Below are 23587 nucleotides of genomic sequence, written 5' to 3'. Positions count from 1 at the left end.
TGTTTTGAGTCCCTCTCGTGTCAGATACGTGCCTATAGAAGCGTACGTTGGGCAAGTCGGGGCGGCAGCGTCGCGGGCTAAAGCCATCTCGCGATAGCCTCATGGAGTGCCATTGAACGAGACCAAGTTGAGCAAAGACCCGAAGGAGAAAGACATCATCAACGATTGGTTGGGTACGGCTGGTAGTCTTGGTCTTGTTCCAGTGGCCATTCACCATGACCCTACAGACAAGGGCAATTACCCCATTATCGCTGATTAGCGTTATTGTTGATGTCATATTTTGGGACACGCCTGGCACTAACTTTAGATGCTGCCTCACCAGTTGACCAGATAATTTACCAGACTACTACTCCGTACCCCGTAGGTACTTTTAACTTGTCGCGAAGGTACGGTGTGATGGTTGACATTTTTGGCTCCACCAGCACCACCATTACACTGGGGCAGGCGAATGGCAAAGCGCAATTGGCCAATGGGAGCGCGTCATTAACAGCCTGCATCCCAAGCCAGGGACCAAGTTCACTGGCTTGGTTGGTGTAAGAGGCATAGACCGAAAAAAAAAGTTTTGAGTCCCGCTTGCGGTTGAAATCCTCTCCTCTCTTCACCTTTTCTTTATTGCCTCTCTGCAAATATCCCCTATTCTTACCAAAGAAAAAGGAAGCCAATCTTGATGCTGCGGCGGATGATTGCGAGCCAAAGCTTTTGACCTGTCCAAGGAAACTCTGAGAACGAGTTTTCTTGCCCAGCCGTCGCTAGCAGATCCCCTCGCACACAGAGCACTTCACACGCCTTATCGTCTGGTGCCTCTGCCCCGCCAACTTTTTTTTTTTGGTCCCTCGTCGTTTCAACCAACACCCTCCCCGACTGCACAGAGCGCGTGCAAAATGGCGGGCATCAAAGCGCTGCCGCCCTCTTCGGCACACTTCTCAAGTGCCAATGACGATGGCCTCGTCTGCCTTGAGCTCGAGGACGGCTCTGCCTACGCTGGCTACAGCTTCGGAGCCCAGAAGAGCATCGCTGGAGAGCTGGTCTTCCAGACGGGCATGGTGGGGTATCCCGAGTCTTTGACCGACCCTTCATACCGCGGACAGATTCTCGTCATTACTTTCCCTCTTGTCGGAAACTATGGCGTGCCTTCTCGCGAGACAGTGGACGAGCTTCTCGGCGACCTGCCGGCTCACTTCGAGTCCTCCCAGATTCACGTTGCCGGTCTTGTCACCGATTCATACTGTGGCGAGGACTTCTCCCACTTCCTGGCAACCTCCTCCCTAGGCACCTGGCTGAAGGAGCAGGGCGTCCCGGCCATGTATGGCGTCGATACCAGAGCCCTGACCAAGAAGATTCGGGAAAAGGGCAGCATGTTGGGCAGGATGCGACTTCAAACACGTCTCACCCAGATCAATGGTGTCACCAATGGCATCGCCCATGACACCCCGCTCGAGAATTTTGCCGAAATTGAATGGGTGAACCCCAACGAGAAGAACCTCGTTGCTGAGGGTGAGTTCTTTGTCCCTGCGATTCCACAACTTCCCATTTTGGACAAGAGTGCATATGCTCATACATGATTCTTTTTGCAGTGTCTGTCAAGGCTCCTAAGCTCTATCAGCCACCTGCCTCCGTGGCCGCCCGCAGGCACCCCTCAGGCCGAGCTATCCGTGTTCTATGTGTCGACGTTGGTATGAAATACAACCAGCTGAGGTGCTTCCTCAAGCGTGGTGTGGAGGTCATGGTCTGCCCATGGGACCACGACCTGGCCAAAGAGGCAGGCGACCAGTATGATGGTCTCTTCCTCTCCAACGGCCCTGGCGACCCAGAGGTCCTCGATGTTACCGTCAAGAACATCCAGGCCGTCATGGAAAAGAATAGGACGCCTGTTTTCGGTATCTGCTTAGGCCACCAGTTGCTTGCTCGTGCCTCTGGAGCCTCGACCAGCAAGATGAAGTTTGGTAATCGTGGTCACAACATCCCCTGCACCAGCATGGTGACCGGAAAGTGTCACATTACCTCCCAGAACCACGGGTTTGCCGTTGATGCTAGTACTCTGACTGATGGCTGGAAAGAGCTCTTTGTCAATGCCAACGACGGCAGCAACGAGGGTATTATGCACGTTGACAAGCCATACTTCAGCGTCCAGTTCCATCCTGAGAGCACGCCCGGTCCTCGCGACACCGAATTTTTGTTCGACGTCTTCATCAACACCATTGCCAACTGTACCGAGGACCCCAAGCTCCTTCAGCAGCCCGTCAGCTTCCCAGGAGGGACCATTGATGAGAATGAGCGGCTTCACCCTCGCGTCTCAGTCAAGAAGGTCCTTGTTCTTGGTAGCGGTGGTCTCAGCATTGGCCAGGCTGGCGAGTTTGACTACTCTGGCAGTCAGGCCATCAAGGCCCTCAAGGAAGAGGGCATATACACTGTATTGATCAACCCCAACATTGCCACCATTCAGACCTCCAAGGGTCTTGCCGACAAGGTTTACTTCTTGCCTGTCAATGCCGAGTTCGTCCGAAAGGTCATTCACTACGAACGGCCTGACGCCATCTACGTTACTTTTGGTGGTCAGACTGCTTTGCAGGTCGGTATCGAACTCAAGGACGAGTTCGAGGGTCTTGGTGTCAAAGTTCTGGGTACCCCTATTGACACCATCATCACTACTGAGGACCGTGAGCTCTTTGCCCGTAGCATGGACTCCATCGGCGAGAAGTGCGCCAAGTCTGCCTCTGCTAGCAACGTTGACGAAGCCATGCGGGTTGTCAAGGATATTGGCTTCCCCGTCATTGTTCGTGCCGCTTACGCTCTGGGTGGTCTTGGCAGTGGATTTGCGAACAACGAAGCTGAACTTCTCGACCTTTGCAATAAGGCTTTTGCCGCCAGTCCCCAGGTGCTTATTGAGCGCAGCATGAAGGGCTGGAAGGAAATTGAGTACGAAGTTGTCCGAGATGCGCAGGACAACTGTATCACAGTCTGCAACATGGAGAATTTCGATCCTCTGGGTATTCACACCGGTGACTCTATCGTCGTCGCCCCGTCGCAGACCCTGTCTGACGAGGATTATAACATGCTGCGAACCACTGCCGTTAACGTCATTCGTCACCTCGGCGTTGTTGGTGAGTGTAACATTCAGTATGCCCTGAACCCGTTCTCCAAGGAGTACTGTATTATCGAAGTCAATGCTAGATTGTCCCGATCCTCAGCTCTTGCTTCAAAGGCTACTGGATACCCTCTGGCTTTTATTGCAGCTAAGCTAGGTCTCGGTATTCCCCTTAAAGAGATCAAGAACTCCGTCACCAAGGTCACATGCGCCTGCTTTGAGCCTTCTCTTGATTACGTTGTCGTTAAGATGCCGCGATGGGATCTTAAGAAGTTCACCCGTGTCTCTACTCAGCTGGGTTCTTCTATGAAAAGTGTAGGCGAGGTCATGAGCATTGGTCGGTCATTTGAAGAAGCCATTCAGAAGGCCATTCGATCCATTGACTTCCATAATCTCGGCTTTAATGAAACCAAGGCACTCATGAGCATTGACGATGAGCTTCAAACACCTTCTGATCAACGCCTGTTTGCTATCGCCAATGCTATGCATGAGGGCTACTCCGTTGACAAGATCTGGGAGATGACCAAGATTGACAAGTGGTTCTTGCGCAAGCTCAAGGGCCTGAGTGACTTCGCCAAAGACATGAGCCGATATACCACCAAGGACATTGCCCGATCTCCTAATCTGCTACTTCAGGCTAAGCGTCTCGGTTTCTGTGACCGTCAGCTTGCCAAATTCTGGGACTCCAACGAAATTGCTGTTCGCAGAATGAGACTCGAGGCAGGCATCCGACCTTTTGTCAAGCAGATCGATACCGTTGCAGCCGAATTCCCTGCCTTCACCAACTATCTCTACCTCACTTACAATGCCAGTGAGCACGATGTCTCCTTTGACGATCACGGTGTTATGGTTCTTGGTTCTGGTGTTTACCGTATTGGTTCTTCAGTCGAGTTTGATTGGTGCTCCGTTCGTGCCATTCGAACCCTGCGTCAAACTGGCTTCAAAACTGTCATGGTCAATTACAACCCTGAGACCGTAAGCACTGATTACGACGAGGCTGATAAGCTGTACTTCGAGAATATTAACCTTGAAACCATCTTGGACATCTACCAGTTGGAAGCTTCGAGCGGTGTTCTTGGAGCCATGGGTGGCCAGACGCCTAATAACATTGCTCTGCCGCTGCACCGAGCAGGTGTCAAGATTCTCGGTACCTCCCCTGAGATGATCGACATGGCCGAAAACCGATACAAGTTCTCTCGCATGCTGGACCGTATCGAAGTTGACCAGCCTACCTGGAGGGAGCTCACCAGCTTTTCTGAGGCTAGAGAGTTCTGCAATGCCGTCAATTATCCCGTGCTTGTCCGCCCATCTTACGTCTTGTCTGGTGCTGCGATGAACACTGTCTACTCTGAGAAGGATTTGGAAAGTTACCTGGCTCAGGCTGCTGAGGTTTCTCGGGAACACCCTGTTGTCATCTCCAAGTATATTGAGAACGCAAAGGAGATTGAGATGGATGCTGTCGCAAAGGATGGTGTGGTTGTCGGCCACTTCGTCTCTGAGCATGTGGAAAACGCTGGTGTTCACTCTGGCGATGCCACCCTCATCCTCCCCCCTCAGGATCTGGAACAAACCACAATCGAGAGAATTGAGGAGGCCACTCGCAAGATTGGTGCGGCTTTGAACGTTACTGGCCCTTTCAACATCCAGTTCATTGCAAAGGATAACGACATCAAGGTTATTGAGTGCAATGTCCGGGCTTCTCGATCGTTCCCCTTTGTTTCCAAGGTCATGGGTGTCGACTTGATTGAGATGGCCACCAAGGCTATCATGCACCAGCCCTTCCAGGAGTACCCTCCCACCAGCCTTCAGCCTGATTGTGTTGGTGTTAAGGTACCTCAGTTCAGTTTCTCGCGTCTGTCTGGTGCTGATCCAGTCTTGGGTGTGGAAATGGCTTCCACTGGTGAGGTTGCTTGCTTTGGTGTAGACAAGTACGAGGCCTACTTGAAGGCTCTGCTGTCCACTGGTTTCAAGATTCCCAAGGCCAACATCCTTCTGTCCATTGGCACGTATAAGGACAAGAAGGAGTTGCTACCGTCTATCCAGAAGCTTCAGCGCATTGGCTACAAGTTGTTCGCTACTGCTGGTACTGCGGATTTCCTGCAGGAGCACGGTGTTCAGGTGCAGTACCTCGAGGTTCTCGGCCGCGATGAGGACATCAACTCGGAGTTCTCCCTCACTCAACATCTGGCCAAGAATATGATTGATCTGTACATCAATCTACCTTCGAACAATAAGTACCGCCGTCCTGCCAACTACATGAGCAAGGGGTACAAGACTCGTCGTATGGCGGTTGACTATCAGATTCCTCTTGTGACCAATGTCAAGAATGCCAAGATTCTGGTCGAGGCCATTGCTCGTCACGTCTATCTGGATGTTTCGAAGCGTGATTTCCGGCTGAGCGAGCTGCCCCCGCCCCCGCCTGTCGTCTCCGCAAAGACTCCTGAGATGAAGGCCTCCCTTCCATCTATCGGACAGGTTACTGAAAGCCCTCGACGACGGGGCACCGATGCTGTGCTCGCTTCACCCATCCGTGGTGCTGGCCATATTGACGAGCTCGCCCTGCCCGCGGCCATTCAGACTTCCGCCATCAGCGCTTCTGTCCTCAAGCTCCTCTCGCAGCCTTCGGAGTTCAAGAACGCCAATGTCTTGTCTGTGAAGCAGTACACCCGTGCTGATCTACACTTGCTATTCACTGTCGCTCAGGAAATGCGCCTCGGCGTTCAGCGCGCCGGAGTTTTGGATGTCCTCCGTGGCCGTGTCCTTTGCAGCGTTTTCTACGAGCCTTCTACCAGAACCTCTGCATCATTTGATGCTGCCATGCAGCGCTTGGGTGGGCGCACAGTCTCCGTCCCTGCCACAAACTCATCTGTCCAAAAGGGTGAAACCCTTCAGGACACTCTGCGTACTCTGGCTTGTTACGGAGACGCCATTGTTCTCCGCCACCCTGATGAGAAGTCCGTGGACATTGCTGAAAAATACAGCGATGTTCCCGTCATCAATGCAGGCAACGGTAGCAAGGAACACCCCACTCAGGCTTTCCTGGACCTTTTCACCATCCGTGAAGAGCTCGGTACTGTCCAGGGGCTGACTATTACCTTCCTGGGTGACCTCCGATACGGGCGTACTGTGCACTCCTTGGTGCAGCTGCTCCGCCACTACCACGTCAAAGTACAACTGGTCGCTCCTAAGGGACTGGAGCTGCCCAAAGATGTCAAGGACCAGCTGGTTGCATCCAGCCAGCTACTTGGGGAGTCAGATACTCTGACTCCTGAGATTATTGCTCACAGTGATGTCTTGTATTGCACTCGTGTCCAGCAAGAGAGGTTCGAGACTGCAGAGCAGTACGAAAGAGTGAAGAACTCGTATCGCGTGGATAATACCACTCTCAAGCATGCCAAGAGCCACATGGTGGTGATGCATCCTCTGCCGAGGAATGAAGAGGTGGCCGAGGAAGTGGACTTTGACCAGCGAGCGGCATACTTTAGACAGGTGAGTATTTTATCCTCGTCCATGCAAGGCCGTGCTTCATGGATAAAGCAGCGCAAGTGCTAACTGGGTTTCTAGATGCGTTATGGACTGTACTGCAGAATGGCTCTCTTGGCACTTGTCATGGCTTCGTAGGCCATGTTGATGTTTAATTAGACATATTCTGGTACAGGGGCCGAATACTCTGTTCGCACATGATCGGACGGGCAAGAAAAGTTCAAAATGGATAACAACGGCGTAGACAAGGATTTCAGTCTTTTTTTTTCGATAGAATTTACGTGCTTCAAGGTATTCGTATTCGGTAGTCAGAGTGTGTGGCTGGATCTGAGTCCCATGCCTGGGGTTGTATGAAACGTATCCCGTATATGATGATGGCAATCGCTGGAATCGATTGCGCGTATGAGTGTATATTTGTATGTATGTATGAGATGATGTATGCGTGTGTGCGCAGGTTGCGTACGTGCGCATCTGTACGTGTACACGAGTAATGTATAGTGTATATGTATACGTACGTTCATTACGTTGCGTGTATGTTCATTTGTTTATTTGTATATATCCTATGTAGGTTAGATTAGATTAGATTAGTTTAGTTTAATATATTGAGTTGTGATGTTTGTAATCTTACTTAAGTAGTTTGATCTGTGTTTGGTTTGTCGCTGAGATGCGCATGTCTTTGGACGTGAACGTGGCTGGTGGGACCCCATTTCTGTAGGTGGTGTTAGGTACATGTGCTGCCGTGCTATTTAAAGTACGGACACAATGGCCCGCAAGTACCCTAGGTACCTACCTCTATGCGCGCGGCCCCCGGTTGGGGTGACAGTCTCCTGGCTCATCAGCCATAATAAGACAGTTCTTGGAGTTCTTATTCAATATATCAGACTTTTGCACCGTCTTTTAATAGTTGTACTGTCACCAGAACAAGCGGCCGCGCTCGTGTAGGTAGGTACCTGCCTAGTAGGCACCTAGGTACTTCATAAGTACTTTAAGTCCTAGGTTTGACCTAACCGAGCAGTGAGTCCACACCAGCTTGACCACACCAGACGTCATCCACCAGGTTGGCCAGCCTGGCTGGCTCTGCCCAGCTCAGTGGGTACACAGGGTACTTGAGTACCAGACACACCAAGTGCACATGCCGACGGTGCTTTGTGCACTCACTGGACAGAGTATCAACAGCTTATACCCAGGTACTCCGTACTTGAGTGCTCAATGTTCTTCCCACACTGCGACTGCGGAGTACTGTACTTAAGTAAGTACTTTAAGTAGTCACGCCCGCTGCAAACAAAAGCTGGCCCTCCAACTTGAAGGTCTGGTCTGCCTCACGTAACCACCTTGAGCGACGGAAACCCACATCCTCTCTCAAACTCTGTATCCATCTCTGCACTTCACCGACCCAGTTCTACATCAATCATCCCAGACCATCAGCCCCGACGACGCTCGACCCTCTCCGACCCGTCTCTCCCCGGCGCCTACTTCGCATGCCGCCTCCCCAGGTTCCAACACTGGCTCTCTCACACGCCTCTCGGCTGGCGATACTCCATCGTACATCACGCCGGGCATCAGTGGGCCGTCAACATCCCATCCGCGGCACTTGGCCGTTGCATGTGCCAAAGCTCAAGTGGCAGCTCCAGTGGCCTTCGACAAACACTTGCAGACATCCTTTGCCTACTTAGGTCCCTGGCGGTAGCGTCTACCATGGCCAACAATGACGACGGCCTGTTCGTGATTCTCTACACTCCTCTTGCCACCTGTGGCTGTCCTCGCCCTGCTCTTCTGCCCGTCAAAGATTCTGGAAAGTGCATTTGTCTAACGTCACGGGCAACTATAGGTGCTACCCGACCGAGGGCATAATGTCCAAAAATGGACGCAAGCGTTATAGCATTGGTGTCCGTTCCCAGTATGTATTCATGTCCTTCAAGCGGCCTCCTCTATGGCCACACTGTAGCTCACCAATTTTCGCCTATAGACATTGGCAACTCCGGTCGTTGATAAGCGCGGAAAAGAAAAACATTGTGTACTTTCCCGGAGGAAATGGCAGCAACCATGTGCAGCGACTCAACACGTTGACTCGAGAATGCGAAACCATCAAGCTCCTTACCTTTGCGCCGCGCTGCCTAGTAGCCGAGAATGGATGGTTGTGTTGTGGAAGCGAGAATGGCGAGTTTGTCGCCATTAAACTCGAAGATGCAATTGAAAGCAATCAGCAGCCCTTGCTGGGATTGCATCTGGATGCCGAAACAAGACACCAACTGAACCTTGGAGGAGCCAGCCGTGACGAGCCCCTACTTGCCCTTCTTGCCCACGCACGCCGTTCAAGTAAGAGCTTGATCGCCAAGAGCATGAAACTTGCCAAGGACCGAGTTAACTGCGTCACTCTGTGGTTCCCTCCGGCATTGACACCTCTCGAAGCGGGATCATATACTGAGCCTGTCGCGGTTTTGGCCAACAACGACCGCACCGTGGTTCTTGTTAGTTTACGCGAATTTGACCAGAACGAGAAAATAGATCCCCTCGATGTCGTAACATATCCCGATTTCGTCAACCGAGCAATACTGTCCCCTGACGGTCGAATCCTAGTTGCGATTCTTGATGATCCGTACTTGTACGTTCATGAACGGGTCGAAACAGAAGGAGGCATCTCAACACCTCCAGCTAGCGAAGATAGCGGATATCGGTGGGAACAGAGACAAAGATTTCTACTCAAGAGTCAAAGAAAAGATGATCGTTCAGACAGCCGGGGAAGTTTTGCAGCATGCTTCTCGCCATCGGGTGCTTACCTAGCCGTCGGAACACAACATGGGACAATTTCTATTTTTGACGCTACTCTCCTCCTCGACCCTTCTGCGGAGCCTCTCATCACCACGTTCAAGTCATCTCGCCCAGAAAGTGGTCCTGGAGCTATTCGAGACATGGCATTCTGCCCTGGTCCCTTTGATATTCTTGCCTGGACAGAAGATAAAGGCCATATTGGTTTCGCTGATATGCGAAGCAATTTCATAATTCGGCAAATAGTGGATATCAATGTTGAGGCTGACTTTCGACATATTGACATCCTCGATCGAAACACAGTCGACCCTCGGTTGCTGGACGGTAACTCGGACAGGAGGTCCAATCGATCCCCCCCTTCGGGAAGCACACGTACACGTCGACAGGGTGAAGCATTGGAGACGTTAAACCAGCCTCTCACGCCCAATGAAACTGTTGTCCTAGAGGCGATTCAAGGTGATCGAAGACGGCGTGAACGAGCGGCCTTGAGAAGCACCGAAGAACGAGCTCGTGATGGTGGGCCATCAGATTTAGCCTTGACCTACCTGTCAAGTTTACGGCCGTCAGCCGCTGATGGCGAATCTCCCAGACCCCGACAGCGCAGCAGTAGTGTGGGTCGGGCAATGGGCGATATTCTTGGCTCCTACCGAGAGCAGAGGGAGCGTCAACAGGAGCGACTTCGTAATGCCAGGCAGCTCACTCGTGAAGGGTCTGAGGGCCAACAACCACAATCAACATCAACAAGGCGGACGGACCAAAGATGGTCGGAACAAAGATGGGTGGACAGGGTCGAGGAAACGGTAGCAGCGATGCGGGGTCAGAGAGAAAGACAGGATTCGTCCTATCTGAATGTGCTTGAAATCTTACAGGCCAGAGAGCGCCCTTCCAATGACACGGACAATGAAGACTCGTCACTCCTCGTACCTCTAGTCAACCAAGTTGTCAATCGCTGGGAGGAGAGCGCGATCCGAGGAACTCTAGCGACTGATCATGGAGTTTTTGAGGTGCCTCCGTCTCCAGATAATACCGCAGGTTTGGCCTGGACCGAAGACGGTCGTACCCTGTACGTTTTAGATTCGGTTTTAATATGCAGCGTGAATGTCCAACAGCTAACATCATGCTTAGGTTTGTCGGCGCTCAAACTGGCATCTATGAACTGCACATCAACGTCCAGGGCAGAAAATTTTGTCCAAGCATCACGATGAGTTGAGGTGAGAAAAGTTGCGAAAGTCACCGCACCAATGGGTGAAACGTGAGCACTGAAGGCACATGATCTTGAGAGTCTCGATTATTGTTAGGCACTTGGGGTGTTGAAAGGCGTTTTATTTTCATAGGGAAGCGAGTGATCGCCGGAGCAACATGAGGCGTTATTGGTCAACTTGAATCTTTTTTCTTTCTTTCTGGGTCTCTGGCCTTTGCAAATATTCCATCTTGATGCCAAGTTTGAGTTCGGTGAAATGGACAAGGAAAGGCCCGGGCATGCATAGGTGGAAATAATTCTGAGTTTTTACATGGAATTCCCGGGAGGAGCATACGGAAAACACATTCGCTTATGGAGTTTTTTCTTTTCTCATCTTTTTTTTTGTCAACACTGTTTGCGGCTCTTTTAGTCCCTGGGCTAGTTTGCACGGCACTTGAATAGTATACGACTACTTCTCTAATGAGTCGCTCTACGAGTTTGAACTCTGGATCTCTGTTGGCATCTGCTTTTCGGTTTTCGGCCTCTCTTTTTTTTTTCTTTTTTTTTTTCACTTGGTGGATTATGGTCAAACGTCTTTTCTGTATGATATCCCCGGCTTTTCGCATGATCAAATTTTATCATTTCTATGAGGTTTATTCTACGGTCCTCTTGGCACGTGTCCCCTGATTGATATTGTGCTTCGCAAGAGCAGCACATTCCGTCATTTCACTTTCTCCCATAGAACAGCTCTCCGACCCTCTCCCCAATGGCCAAGCTACTTGTCAAGCCGGGGCTCTCGATGCCCAGGCAATTCACCCAGCCATGATAGCCGTCCTCCATCCTCACCACAAAGTCATTGAAATTCTTGCCAGCCTGCCCAGCCCCCTTGTAGCTCAACTTGGGTCGAATCCCTGCGTAATCCGGCTCCAAGCAAGTCTCATCGACACCGGGCAAATACAGCTTAATCTCCTCGACGGCCTGCTCCAACCTCTCTCTCCCAACGGCCAGGTTGTCCGGGGAGTCGACCCATTCGATGTCCGGGCCGAAGCGTATCCTCCCGCCCATGTCGAGCGTCAAATGCGTGCCCAGCCCTCCGGCGCCCGGGTTCGGGGCGGGATAGACCAGCCTCGAGACACGGGGCCGCGACGCCGAGTACGAAAAGTAGTTGCCCTTTGCAAAGTACAGCCTCTTGCGGAGGGCCGCGGGGACGACCATGTTGTACACGTCGACGCACCCCAGGCCGGCGGCATTGACGACCGTCTCGGCCGTGACGCTCGACGCCTCGCCCGTCAGCGAGTCCCTGACGTCGACGCGCCACCCTGCGCTGCCGGGCCTCGCCCCCAGCGGCGCGACCCCGGCGACGGTCGAGTTGAGCGCGACGACGCCGCCGGCGTCCTCGAACAGGCCGGCCAGCGAGACCATCAGCCCGTGGACGTCGACGATGCCCGTGGTCGGCGACTCGAGCGCGCCGCCCGCAGCACGCACGCCCTCCCCTTCGTCCCGGACCTCCCTCTCAGGCACCCAGCGCACCGGCACGCCAATGTCGGCGCAGTGCGCGTGCAGCTTCTCCAGCTCGCGCCGCTGGGCGTCGTTTTGCGCGACGATCCATTTCCCCGTGCGCCTGTGCGAGACGCCGTGCTTCTCGCAGAACTCGTAGAGCAGCTGCTTCCCGCGGAGGCATAGCTGCGTCTTGAGCGTGTCGCGGCCGTAGTAGATGCCCGCGTGGATGACCTCGCTGTTGCGGGAGGACGTCTCGGTCCCCAGCGACGAGTGCCGCTCTATGAGGACCGAGGACGACGATGGGCTCTGCTGCGAGAGGCGGTGCGCTATGGAGAGCCCGACGACGCCGCCGCCAATGATCTGGTTTTCACGAGTTGGTTAGTCTTTGCTCGTTTTGTTTTCCGTCGGGTGCGGGTTACCAGATGGACGGGCATACGGCGTGAGTAAAGTCTGCTTGGGTGGCGGGCGTGCTGCTGAACTGGCGCAAGCCGCGCCGTGAGACTTGTCTTAGCCCAGATGGCAGCATTACTTCTTCTTCTTCTTTTTTTTTTTTTGGTTCTATAAATTCATTTCATGAGTACGATTGCGAAATATATAGTCGCGATATAAGTCTGCCGTTCTATTCCGCGAGGTGGATGAACTGACGACCAGGAGCCAATGACGTCTTGTGCGGCACCGAATTTCGGAGTGGGTTTTGCCGGCCTGGATGGTATTAATATGTTAGTATGGGCACGTATTGTAAGGGCTCCATATGCTTGCCACTCAGACGACTTCAACTCATTTGGGTTCATGCATGCGGCCTTTGTAGCTTTGGGCAGGCTGTTCTCGCCTCTTCACTTTTGATGCAAATCTTATCGAGTGAGCTCTGTTAACCTTACGCCTATGCATATATGCCCATTCTTATGGTAATTCTCCACCGTAAACTCCGTAAGGAATGTGTTTAAAACACAGTTGCAAAGCAATACATCATGTCCTCCGAAAGCTACGATTCCTTTGGCCCGACTTCGCCAGCTGGCTCTCCGCTTGTTGACGACTGAGTCAGATGTGATGGTATCGAAGGCTCGGTTCCCGTTCCTGAGCCGGGGTGAAACTCGGCAAGTTGCTTCTCTGTACATATTTCTTAGCGTCATTTCGCGGAATATTTTTCTCGGTTGGGGGTGCCCATACCCAAATCACGAATACGATGTCGCAGCATCTGATTCTCCCTGGTGAGCATCTGTGTCTCCGCCTGGTAAAAGGCGCTCTCGTCACGACCCCCAAGGACCCAGTCCCCGCTCTCCTGACTTATTGAAGTCGCTCGTAGACGAGGCGAAGCACCGCGGCTTGGTGTCCTGGATCTGCGGTGCATCTCCGCGCGGGCCATTTCCATAGACCCACGAGGGAACACGGGTGAGCGAGAGTAAGATCCAACGGGCTGGCTTCCAGGAATATTACTCTGCGATGCTCCTCCTGCTCCGTATATGGGTCTCGGCACGGTTTCTGCGATGGCACTGTCTTCGGCAGCTGGATCGGCGCTGTGGCCGGGTCGTGACGTTTGAAGGCGTTGAAGTTCGAGCTGCTGCTGTCGAATCATCTGAAGAAGCCGGTTCTACTCCTCGTCAGCAACACATGACATCAACATGGACAAATACATCAAAGCAAAGAGGTCGTTGGGTACTAGATGCCACTCACCACATGTCCTTCCTGCTCTGCCTCGAGCTCTTGATGCAGTTCCCCTAGACTGGGAGCCCGGTGATGATGCGGATCAGCCATCAGCGGCGACCCGGAAAGTGGCTGCGGGCTCGATCTATGGTATCCAGAATGCTCCTGTGCCATCTCTCCAGGGGCCGGAACAGACGGATCATTCAGCTGCAAGTTCATAAGGACGGTTGATCGTCGGCGGCTGGTGTTTGGTGATAACGGGTTCCGCGCCAGGGAGCTAGTGGAAGACCCTAGATGTCGAGGTGAGAGACTGCTCCGCTGAAACTTGATAGAAGAAATGCAAAAACGTACGACGTGAGGGCTCCCGCTGAAGCCCAGCATTCATAGTTGCCGCTGCCTGTAGTGACACGGAAGCAGATCGTGGTGAGCCCGTTGGTGACTCAGCCCTCGCGAGCGACGAGCCATCGCCGTTGGTGGCCATTGTTTGTTGTCTGCGGTGCAGTGAGCACGCCGTTGTGGGAGGGAACAGCGACCAAGGCGGTGCCGAGAGTAATGCCTTTGTCTTTGGGATGCAGACCAGACAGCTTGTGCCGCTTGTGCCTCGACGGATTGGTCGTTCTATCTGGTTCCTGTTGGGAGCACTGGAAAGCTATGGCGGGGCAATGACTGGAGGAACGTCAAACTTCAATGGTCAGCGGCGGTTGGACCACTGGATTTCCACTTGACAGTCTGGCCAAGTGCTCAAGTGCTGTTTACCCCACGTTCGAGCGGGCAGTCGTCGTTGGCTGAAGGCAATACAGCTGCAAGATGAGTTATTGTACTGGATATGAAGCAATGCGAGGAGCTTTGTTTGCGCGTGTACAAGGTCGACGTTGACTCCTCGTATTCACTTTCTCTGAAGCTCTGACATCACAACGCCACTTCAGATGGCCAACTTGGACCGCCAACATTCCAACGTCTCCTGACAATGGGGCCACTTTTTCTTCGCCTGACATCCCGACTTACCCTGTAGCAGCCTCAACCTGCCAATCTTGACACTTGGATGCAGCGACTTGGCCACGCCGCCAACAAAGTCCAACAACTCCTCGCGGTTGAGAATTCAAGTTCAAATTGTGTCGCCACCACATTGTGGTAATTCATGCTGCCCTGTGCTGCCCTGTGACGGTGTGGTGAGACGTATTCCAGCCCCCTTCCGATAGAAAGATGCAAATCAGATTTCTGCAGACATGCTGGAAACAGCTTCTTGCCCGGTTTTCCAGACGACGCAGGTCGGTCGGCAACCAGAAGCATACCGTGTACTACACGCAACGCTGCATCATGGTGCCCGACCGACAATATACCGTGGTTCGACGCTGAACCCCAGACCTTGTTATCGTCGCAGTGCAGCAAGCTTGCTGTTGAGTCACATGTCCAGTTCTACGAATGAGCCCGGCCTAATTGTTGGGCTGCATCAAGACCCAGAACAACTGACACGTCCTGCAATAAAACAAGTACTACTACTACGTGCAGCCTCCGGAGAAAATAAAAGGGAGGGGAAAAAAGAAGACAGAAAAAGACTACGAGAAAAATCCTGGCAGTAAGCGCGCAGACGTCGTGACTAGTTAGTTCTACGGTAGACCATCTTCCTGCATCGGGTCTGTCATCGTCTAGAGTCCACCGAGTTCAGCCCGTCAAGGCTAGGAGACCAAGACCTGAAACGTACTTGACGGCGGTAGCTGTCAACGAGATGGGCAAATGCCTTGCTTCATCTTGATTAGCACTTCTAGCAATGGGGTGGTAGATACATAAATACTACCAGTACGTAGTAACCACGCGACGCGGTGGCCAACACCCACACACCCAATCCAGCGGGGAAGAAAACGAACTAATAAACTCGTCGATCCTCGGGCAGCCCCCAGACCTCTCGAGATGGATGGGATGAGAACAATGGCCCCGTGCACCCACCGTGTTTCATCGTGATGCCGTTGAAACACCAGGCCTGGAGCTAGAAACAAAATAAGACATCAAAATTGTGTAAAAATTTGCCAAACATCGCGATTATTCATCAGTCGCCGTCACCCGTCCCGAGGATGATGTTGAATGAATATTTGCCACAATGGAACGGCCTTTGTCCAGTTTGGTGATTTTGTTCCTGCACACAACCCCTTATTTAACACAGCAGGTCTTCGCCTGAAAGAAAGTGGGAAAATCCGACGTCGTGATGCGATAAACTACCGGACCTTGTCGCGCGAACACGAGAACACTGGCGGTGGAATGCCGATAATGGCTCAAGCAGAAAAAAGTCTGATCAAAAAAATCGCGCTACTGCAGGAACCAGGGGCGGAAGGGTTCATGCTCCGTCCAAGACTGTCGTCTCATTTCTGCTACGTTGTCATTAGGGTCATCAGTCAACGGCAGGCAAACAAGCAAAATGTGCCTTTTGCCCGTCCAACATTTTATGAACGACTGTAAAGCCCAAACCAAACGAACACAGGTTGTAGCTTCTAGTTTCGCAATAGTCAATAGTCGCAACTCAATCCTCATTATACGGACTCTTGAGCCACAAAGTCTAATAAGTCGACTGCCTTTCGGGTGGAGGCACTCTGCCTCGTATTTGCTGTATAACCAAACCTACTTACTGCACGCCGGAAGAAGCCACCAATAGTAGTACTCCGTAAAGAGATTCCCTTTGTGGAATGCGTGTGATGATGGGAGATGCATGGTGGCATATCGTCCATTACGTCTTCTTGCATCGGACAAGCGGTCAGCTGACCTTGACGACTGGGGATGAACAAAGGGGAGAAAACCCGCACGTATCGCGAGCCTCAAAACTGGTAGTACTAGTAATCCATCGCTCATGATGACCGCAACCGGATACCAGTCAACGACGCACGGCTGACTGTGCATATGTACACCCCGACGCCAAGTTTTTTTTCTTGCTAATCTTTCATCTTGTCCTGAGACATGCCAATGTAAGCCTGGAAGTCTGATGGAATCTGTCAACAAGGGTGCTAGGGGTCTGATCCCTCTTAGCCATTGCACATGGCGGTTGTTTGATGGATCTGTCGACCTGTCAGGCCACCGCGTGCCCAGACACCACCGGGCCAGGCTGTGTATTCGAGATGCGATTCATTTGCTCAAAAACTTTGGCAGAGATGCCACAATAACAAATGCCGCCGCCACATCGAAGCATGACAAGTGTGGTTCCAACTGCCCGTTCTGTACGGAGTAGGTCCTACATTGTACATAGTAGTACGCAAGCGGGCGGTGGAGATATCGAGGCCATCACCACAAGGGTACCACATAGCAGTCCATAGCAGTGAAAGAAAAAGCGGAGCGATCGCATGGTCTTCCGACTTTAGCAACTTGATCCTGTCCAAGGAGGCTGGGATGTTGAAGATGTCGGGACAAAGAGGTTCCATTCTGTTCAACCTTGCTCCACGATTCGTAGCCCTGACAAACAGTCAGGATGCTCGCCCTCGCCCTGCTCGCTGCCATTCACACGTTGGAATGTTGACTGGGTGCAGATGGGATATCCCCAGTTCAAATTGGTCATCACTCTGGAGGCCAGGGGTCCTCGGCAGGCCGTGGATCGATAAAGGCTCAGTGACCAGGCGCTAGCAAGGTTGACATAGCATGGAATAGCATGGCAGAAAACCGGAGAGGTATCCGCGGGACATGGGCAATGAATCTGTGATGCCGGCAGCTCGGTTCTGAGAACAGCGGAAACACCGGACGAGAGCGGTAAGTGATGAATGAGGGCATCGTTGGTTCCGATGGCGAGAAGAAAAAGCAAAATTATGAGGGAGCGTCGATGAGAAAAGAGTAAACCAACAAGGTGACCAACAAGACAACCAACATTGAACGAGCGCGAACATTTCCCCGTACAGTGTACATACATGCTATGTACGTATGTATGTACTACAACAAAATACTAGGACAAGGCTGAGCTCCAGCCAGAAATTGTCATGTCTCGCTGCCTCCGATAGATCTTCTGGTCGACATGTGCGGGGCAGGGCCGAGCGTCACTTTTGCAAATCAGTCATTGGCCTTGGACAAGTTCATGTCAACTTGCTTAACCTGAAGGAGGCTTTGTCGCTCCTGCCTCCACAGTCAACAGCTTCCAACTGCTTGCCTCGTGCTTCGTCCGCAGTTACACCACAGCTCTCAACCCACAGCCCACCGGACGAGCATGAACCGAAGCATACTACTCCGTACTGACTGTGCATCCTGTTGGCATGTTTATTTGCAGCCACCTCGTCGTGGAATCCTGATGTTTTCGCCGGCTCCGTACTCATACCACGTGCCATGCCATTGGAGAACGATGGGGGAGCGAGCCAGATACAGGTCCCAGTGGCGTCAGCCCCCCCCTGGCTTCTCCTGGTCCGTAGCCAGTGCCGTAACTGGCGCGGTATCAGTTGCAATCGCGTCGCGGAGGCGTCTGGTTTGCTTTGGACGCTCGCAAGTCCCCTACAACATACAGCTGTCCCTGCAGTACGGAGTAAATAAGCACTAGACAGTGCTAGCCTTTGTTTCTGCCCCCCTTACTCCCCAGGCAGGTGAGTTCCACAAAGCCACCATGAACGAACCGCTGTTGGATGCCAGACTTCGCGTCCTGACGGGTATCAACTAGAATCGTCGTCACCTCAAAATGCAAACCAAATTATCACGACCAGATACACGCACCACACAGCGATGTCCGAGTCTTCTATCTGGACAGAACATGAACTATGGAACAGAGCACAAAGTCAATCGAGGAAGCGCTACGCAGTATCCCGCCACACCTGTTCTGCCGAGTATCATAGCGTCGTTCGGCCATGTACTCCGTACTCCGTGTACTCCATAGCCAGGTACTATGATACACAATGTTCATCACGGCTAGACGCTGATTGCTGAATTGCAGTTGACCCTCAGGATCCTAGCCATCCGATCATTTGGACGCAGTTCAACCGTCTCCGGCGCCAATCCTCGATGGAATACCTTGTTAGAGTTTCCAACAACATTCAACAACGTCCTAGTTTGAGTTTTGGCCCAGCATGCACCTGGAAAAGCGCTATTGACAAGACTTGCACACGTTCAATGGCCCGGGCATACGGAGGGACCGTAATGTACATACAGTACTGTACGGAGTATACGTATACGGTACACACACGTACACTCTACAATGCATGCTGTGGTGTCACGTCCGGAGTACGACCAGAGCGATGGCAATGGAAGAGGTTGACTCCGTACTCCGTACTGCACCTGTTGACCTGGTGTGACAGCCCGCACCTACGAATCCACAACTTGCAGAGCTCCCTTGGCGCCCCGGCATGATCCACACAAGCCGTGACGCACTCAAGCACAGGCCAGCTGTGAGGCCGTTTTGGTCTTGCCTCAGGGGTCCCATGTCGTTTTGCCCTGGTTCCTGAAGCTGCACATGTGCCTTGTCCGCCCACATCACACTGTGTCTGACCCCTGGCCCAGCCTTTCCTCGCACCTCGACGTCGACAGAGGGCTGCCCTCCCACTTGTCCACAGCTCTGGTACGGAGCACAGGGGGATGTGACTCCCGGACTCCAAGCGACTCAGACATCCGCACGTCGCCTGCGACAAATTGTCAAAGTGTGTGTTAGCACTACTCCATTCTGCTGCCTGCGCCTGCATGGCTGCACCAGAAGACGCCATGAACCCCCGCCATGGGACCGCTTCTCAACCTCTGGGTCCACTTACCTCGCTCGTCTGTCTGATCAGTACAATATACCGAGTACAATGGCGCAGCCGTACTCCGTATTATGGGCCAGTAGAGCCAGAGGGGAGTAAATCCATATTGCACTATAATTGTATTTCTTACCAGTGACATTCTCTTTTATTATCCTGTCCTTTCTAGTTTGTGCTTCAAATTGCAAGTATGTCAAGGGTCTAACGACACAGCATCTCGCTTTGTTCTTGTCTTGTCTTGTCTTGCATGTTTCTTTGCTCCCTTTCCTTTCATTTCCGGCTCTTCTCTTTCGGCTCCCTCGCATCAACAACCTCGATCCCGGCGAATCACACATCAGGCCACCCTTCTTGTGTTCGAGGAAAGCGAACCATTTACCAAGACAAGTTCAATCTCGGGACAATTGTTACGAAACAGAGCCTACCATTTCCTCAACCCAAACGATCGGATACCTCGTTATCCCCACCCTTCCATCTTTTCTATCAACTCTCTCAATCCCTCTGGGCTTTCAGTGCCGTGTAAATGAAGGAAAGCTGTCTGTGATCGTTGATAGCACCTTTTGCTCCAAGTTTCTTTGTGACTTGATTTTATTCTTTTGCTCCAGTCGAAGGTGCACTAGCCCACAGTCATAGAGCCTTGAGTACATCAAGGCTTTTCGCATGGCTTGGTAGTCGCTCGCTTGTCACTTGACCTTCAAAACAACAAAGATTTGACTCGCACTTGTAGAGAATACAGGATATACCCCCTGTTGGTATCGGCGGGATTTCTGTTGGCTAATCTACAATGACACATGAGCAAATGCTCGACAACGCTCAGCGCGTTCCGAGTAATAGTCTTCGAGGACCTCGAGGACCAGGACTTGATTATGCGGCCGAGTTGGAGAATCGAATGCCAATCAGGCAAGAGAAGGTGGACAGAATCGAGAAACTTGGCCGTCGCGAGTCGAAACTGGGGTTGAGGAACATATTCGGGCGATCCAAAGCTGCAAGAGACGACCAACAGCCGAGTACCACGCCGGCTACATTGAAGAAGACAAACTTCCGCGCATCGATGGCGAGAGTAAGCCAACCTCCACTAGTTTACCAATACGACTCCAACCTGCCAACAAACTTCTCTTGGAAACCGCTTGCAGCCACAGCAGAGGACCCCGATGCCGAGCAATCCTCACATCGTAATGTACCGCCCGCGAGGAAAAAGAGGTCGAATTCGCGGGTTAGCGGGCAACCTGATGACTCTAGCACGAACTGGACGTTGCCCCCGTTATTCAAGGCTTTCCCCCAAGCCGTTCATCATGCTACCTTGCCAACGGCGACCATTTCTGCGGATGCTATCTTGAGAATCAATGAGAAAAAAAACAGTCTCCAGACGAAAGAAGAGGAAGACTTGGCTGACGGAGCCGGAAATGACCACCTGGACGCAGACATGGACAAACACAGAAAAAAGAATAATAAATGGGAATTGAATGCCCCCGCGACGAATTTTGAGTGGACGACCAAGATTTATGTTTTAGTGACATCTGGATATCTTTTACAATACTCTCGGAATGGCACTTTCGATCGCTTACCGGAGAAGATTCTTCGGCTAGGTCCTTCGTCTGCGGCATTCGCCGCAGACGCGATTCCAGGCCGCCACTGGGTTATCCAGGTATCCTCAGTGGCAGATGACTATGACCATCAGGGGCTAGAGAGCCGCTCCATATTCTCAAAACTTTCATTTCGCCTCACTGAACGCCGTAACGCGTCTAATCTGCTAATGGTTTTTGAGAATGCTGAGGATATGGAAGGCTGGTTGGCCGTTCTGCGAAACGAGATCGAAAAGCAAGGTGGCAGGAGGAAGTTATCAGAGACCGGAAAGCCCAAACCTGCTGGTGCTGATCCATACGTGAGGGAACACATGAGCCAGCGCACTCTTATTGTACGAGATCCTTCACGATTCACGAGCTCTAGAAGTAGGGCTAGCCAATCCATCATGTCACCCCCGAGAGAGACGAGAAGTAGCGAAACCTTCACGCGACAAACCAGCACCGACACAGCTCGCCATCAGTCCCTGGATGATATTTCTACGACAAACAGCATGATGTCTCAAGATGAACGCCAGCTAGAAAGCCTTCGGGAAACTTCAAATCGTCTATCTTTCGTCTCCTGTGGGCAACGTACTTTCGTCACATCGACTGTTTCCTCGCCAGACGGATCCCCTACACACGATAAATTCGATGAGGGAATCTTTGGCCACCATGAATCTTCTGGTAGGGGAGAAGTCAGGACGAGGCCGAATGCGTCGGAAATTGTCACGAGAAGAGAGTCGGTGCAAGCCACCGCCCCCTTCATTGACGATGGTCTGGCCCCCAAAGGAAAGATGCGCTCTTTGCCTACTTGTGTTACTGACGTGCACCCTGACCGGGTGAATTCGCCCCTCGGTGTCAAGCCTACCCCCAACTTCAGTGTGCCGCGCTCATCTACTCGCCGTTTTTCGTATGCAAGGGGCGCGACGAGTACCACGGACGGCTCTCCTAGCCGTAGACGAGACCGTGACACATCACCTCGAAGATTTGGCCGAACGCTGCCGACAGCGATGCAGTCAGCCCATCGCCTGTCCGTCGTGATTGACCAGGGCGTGTCACGAGCCATAGCCACAGAGCGGCTACCGACCTCTCCTAAGTCCCCCCCGCTACCAACGTTGCCGACGATGGACGTTGGGCAACGCCGACTGCGATCAGTCTCTCGGGGCCGAGCTGGTAGGCGTGGCGATGACCAAGTGTCTCAAGCTTCTCACGTACCGGATTCTATACCAGAGAGATCATCCTGGCGTCTCAGTCCTCGCAAACAATCCAGTACCGGTGCTCTCCGACAGGGGATACCATCGCCAGAGCCGCCTTTGGCGGTGGTAAATAGACGACCCCATATTGCGTCTATGGTGGTGCCAACTGGCCCCCCAGTCATCGACGGACCGCCACGAGGGCATCGAACTTCGTTCTTGGATATAGGTGAGAGCACCGGCGACATGATAAGAAGCCAGTCGTTAGAACCCTCTCGTGCTGCAAAGAGAGCTAGTATGTGCTCCGTGTTTTCCGAGCGGTCGTCGCGCTCATACGAAGTTCACGACTCAACAGTGTCGAGTCATCACTCGTCTGATTCGTCTGCTACTATTACATCAGAGTCCCAGCCAACAAGCGGCCATTATCTTAACGTCGAGAAGACCCCAAGAACCTCACCTATGAATCGCAGGAGTATGCCACAAATAGCTGTCAGTGGCCCTCCACCAGCTCCTCCACCAACCCGGGCATTGCCTCCTATTCCGCAAAAGATGCAGATAAAGACTTGATGCCCGTGTAACACTATGACACATTTTTGGTAATTGCCAACTCGGCATATCACGACCTGATTCAAGCATTGTTATCTCGATACAACTATCGCTGTCCAAAGCCCAGGATGGGCTCGAATCCTCCTTTTTGTCTCCTATGCGTCTAGTTACGCTGTACCATGCCCGACATAGACCATACATCATTTTCATTTTTCTGAAAACACCTTAAAGCCCTTAGACTGAATTCGCCGCGAAGCATCATATGACGCCCAAAAAACCGACCGTATTCATCATCACCAACATTTTCCTTTTTCTTTTTTCTCTTTGTTTTGTGTGCGACTACGTGTAACGAACGAAGCGATTGTGACACTTATTGATGATGGATTTATGCATGTGGAGGAAGCCTCTCTTTTCGGCATGTTTGAATTGGATGTGGTTTACGAACGAGACTCTTTGATTAGTGCAGGTAAATTATTGAATTTGTCTACCAGGAAGCAGCTAGATGAGCATCTTGGACATTTTTGGGTACCGGAATGGCGGTTTTTACTGCGTATCAGAATAGCAGACTGGAATGTAATGACGAGCCTTGAAATATGCGGGACAACGTCGATAAGTTGTAGACATGTGAGCAACGGTGTCTTGGCCGCGTGGGATTGGATGGTAGCATAAAATGCTACAATGGACCTTGTCTCTCTACTGTTTTAAGCGTGGTTCTCATTTGATGTGCATTGTGCGGGGTGTCGAATCATACTGTTGCGTCATGCAGCTACCTAGAAGGTAGTACATGTGCAATGGGAAGGTACTTAAGTAGCTGGCTAACTGATCATGCTCACTTGTACAGATGGTCGAAGAGTGTAGGACTAGACATTTCAATGATGCTCCGCACTTTGGTGACACGGCTTTTAAGCTTGGAAGTTAAGCTTCTCACACGGCGCCTTTCCGTCCATGACCGACTC

General features: G+C 52.1%; 5 protein-coding genes across 5 annotated transcripts; 3 read left to right on the top strand and 2 right to left on the bottom strand.

The window, feature by feature from the left end:
- Positions 1-881: 881 nt before the first annotated feature.
- On the top strand, positions 882-6706 carry pyrABCN (the record flags this gene model as incomplete). The annotated part of the gene is made up of 3 exons (XM_014692696.1): positions 882-1494; positions 1575-6574; positions 6650-6706. 3 exons carry the CDS (start codon positions 882-884, stop codon positions 6704-6706), a joined length of 5670 nt encoding a protein of 1889 aa, XP_014548182.1.
- Positions 6707-8263: 1557 nt separating this feature from the next.
- Positions 8264-10544, top strand: G6M90_00g023730 (uncharacterized protein; the record flags this gene model as incomplete). The annotated part of the gene is made up of 4 exons (XM_014692697.2): positions 8264-8286; positions 8397-8465; positions 8535-10397; positions 10460-10544. The coding sequence occupies 4 exons, from the start codon at positions 8264-8266 to the stop codon at positions 10542-10544; spliced, it is 2040 nt and encodes a 679-aa protein (XP_014548183.2).
- A 696-nt stretch (positions 10545-11240) lies between these two features.
- L2HGDH (L-2-hydroxyglutarate dehydrogenase) lies at positions 11241-12540 on the bottom strand (the record flags this gene model as incomplete). The annotated part of the gene is made up of 2 exons (XM_014692698.1): positions 11241-12374; positions 12451-12540. 2 exons carry the CDS (start codon positions 12538-12540, stop codon positions 11241-11243), a joined length of 1224 nt encoding a protein of 407 aa, XP_014548184.1.
- Positions 12541-12996: 456 nt separating this feature from the next.
- Positions 12997-14136, bottom strand: G6M90_00g023710 (uncharacterized protein; the record flags this gene model as incomplete). Its single annotated transcript, XM_014692699.1, has 4 exons — positions 12997-13121; positions 13182-13602; positions 13686-13945; positions 14007-14136. 4 exons carry the CDS (start codon positions 14134-14136, stop codon positions 12997-12999), a joined length of 936 nt encoding a protein of 311 aa, XP_014548185.1.
- Positions 14137-20114: 5978 nt separating this feature from the next.
- Positions 20115-22652, top strand: G6M90_00g023700 (uncharacterized protein; the record flags this gene model as incomplete). The annotated part of the gene is made up of 1 exon (XM_014692700.1): positions 20115-22652. The coding sequence occupies one exon, from the start codon at positions 20115-20117 to the stop codon at positions 22650-22652; it is 2538 nt and encodes an 845-aa protein (XP_014548186.1).
- Between the last annotated feature and the right edge of the window lie 935 nt (positions 22653-23587).

Source organism: Metarhizium brunneum, chromosome 1, assembly GCF_013426205.1.
Source record: "Metarhizium brunneum chromosome 1, complete sequence".
Lineage (NCBI taxonomy): Eukaryota > Fungi > Ascomycota > Sordariomycetes > Hypocreales > Clavicipitaceae > Metarhizium > Metarhizium brunneum.
This window is presented reverse-complemented; position numbering and strand designations above follow the sequence as displayed.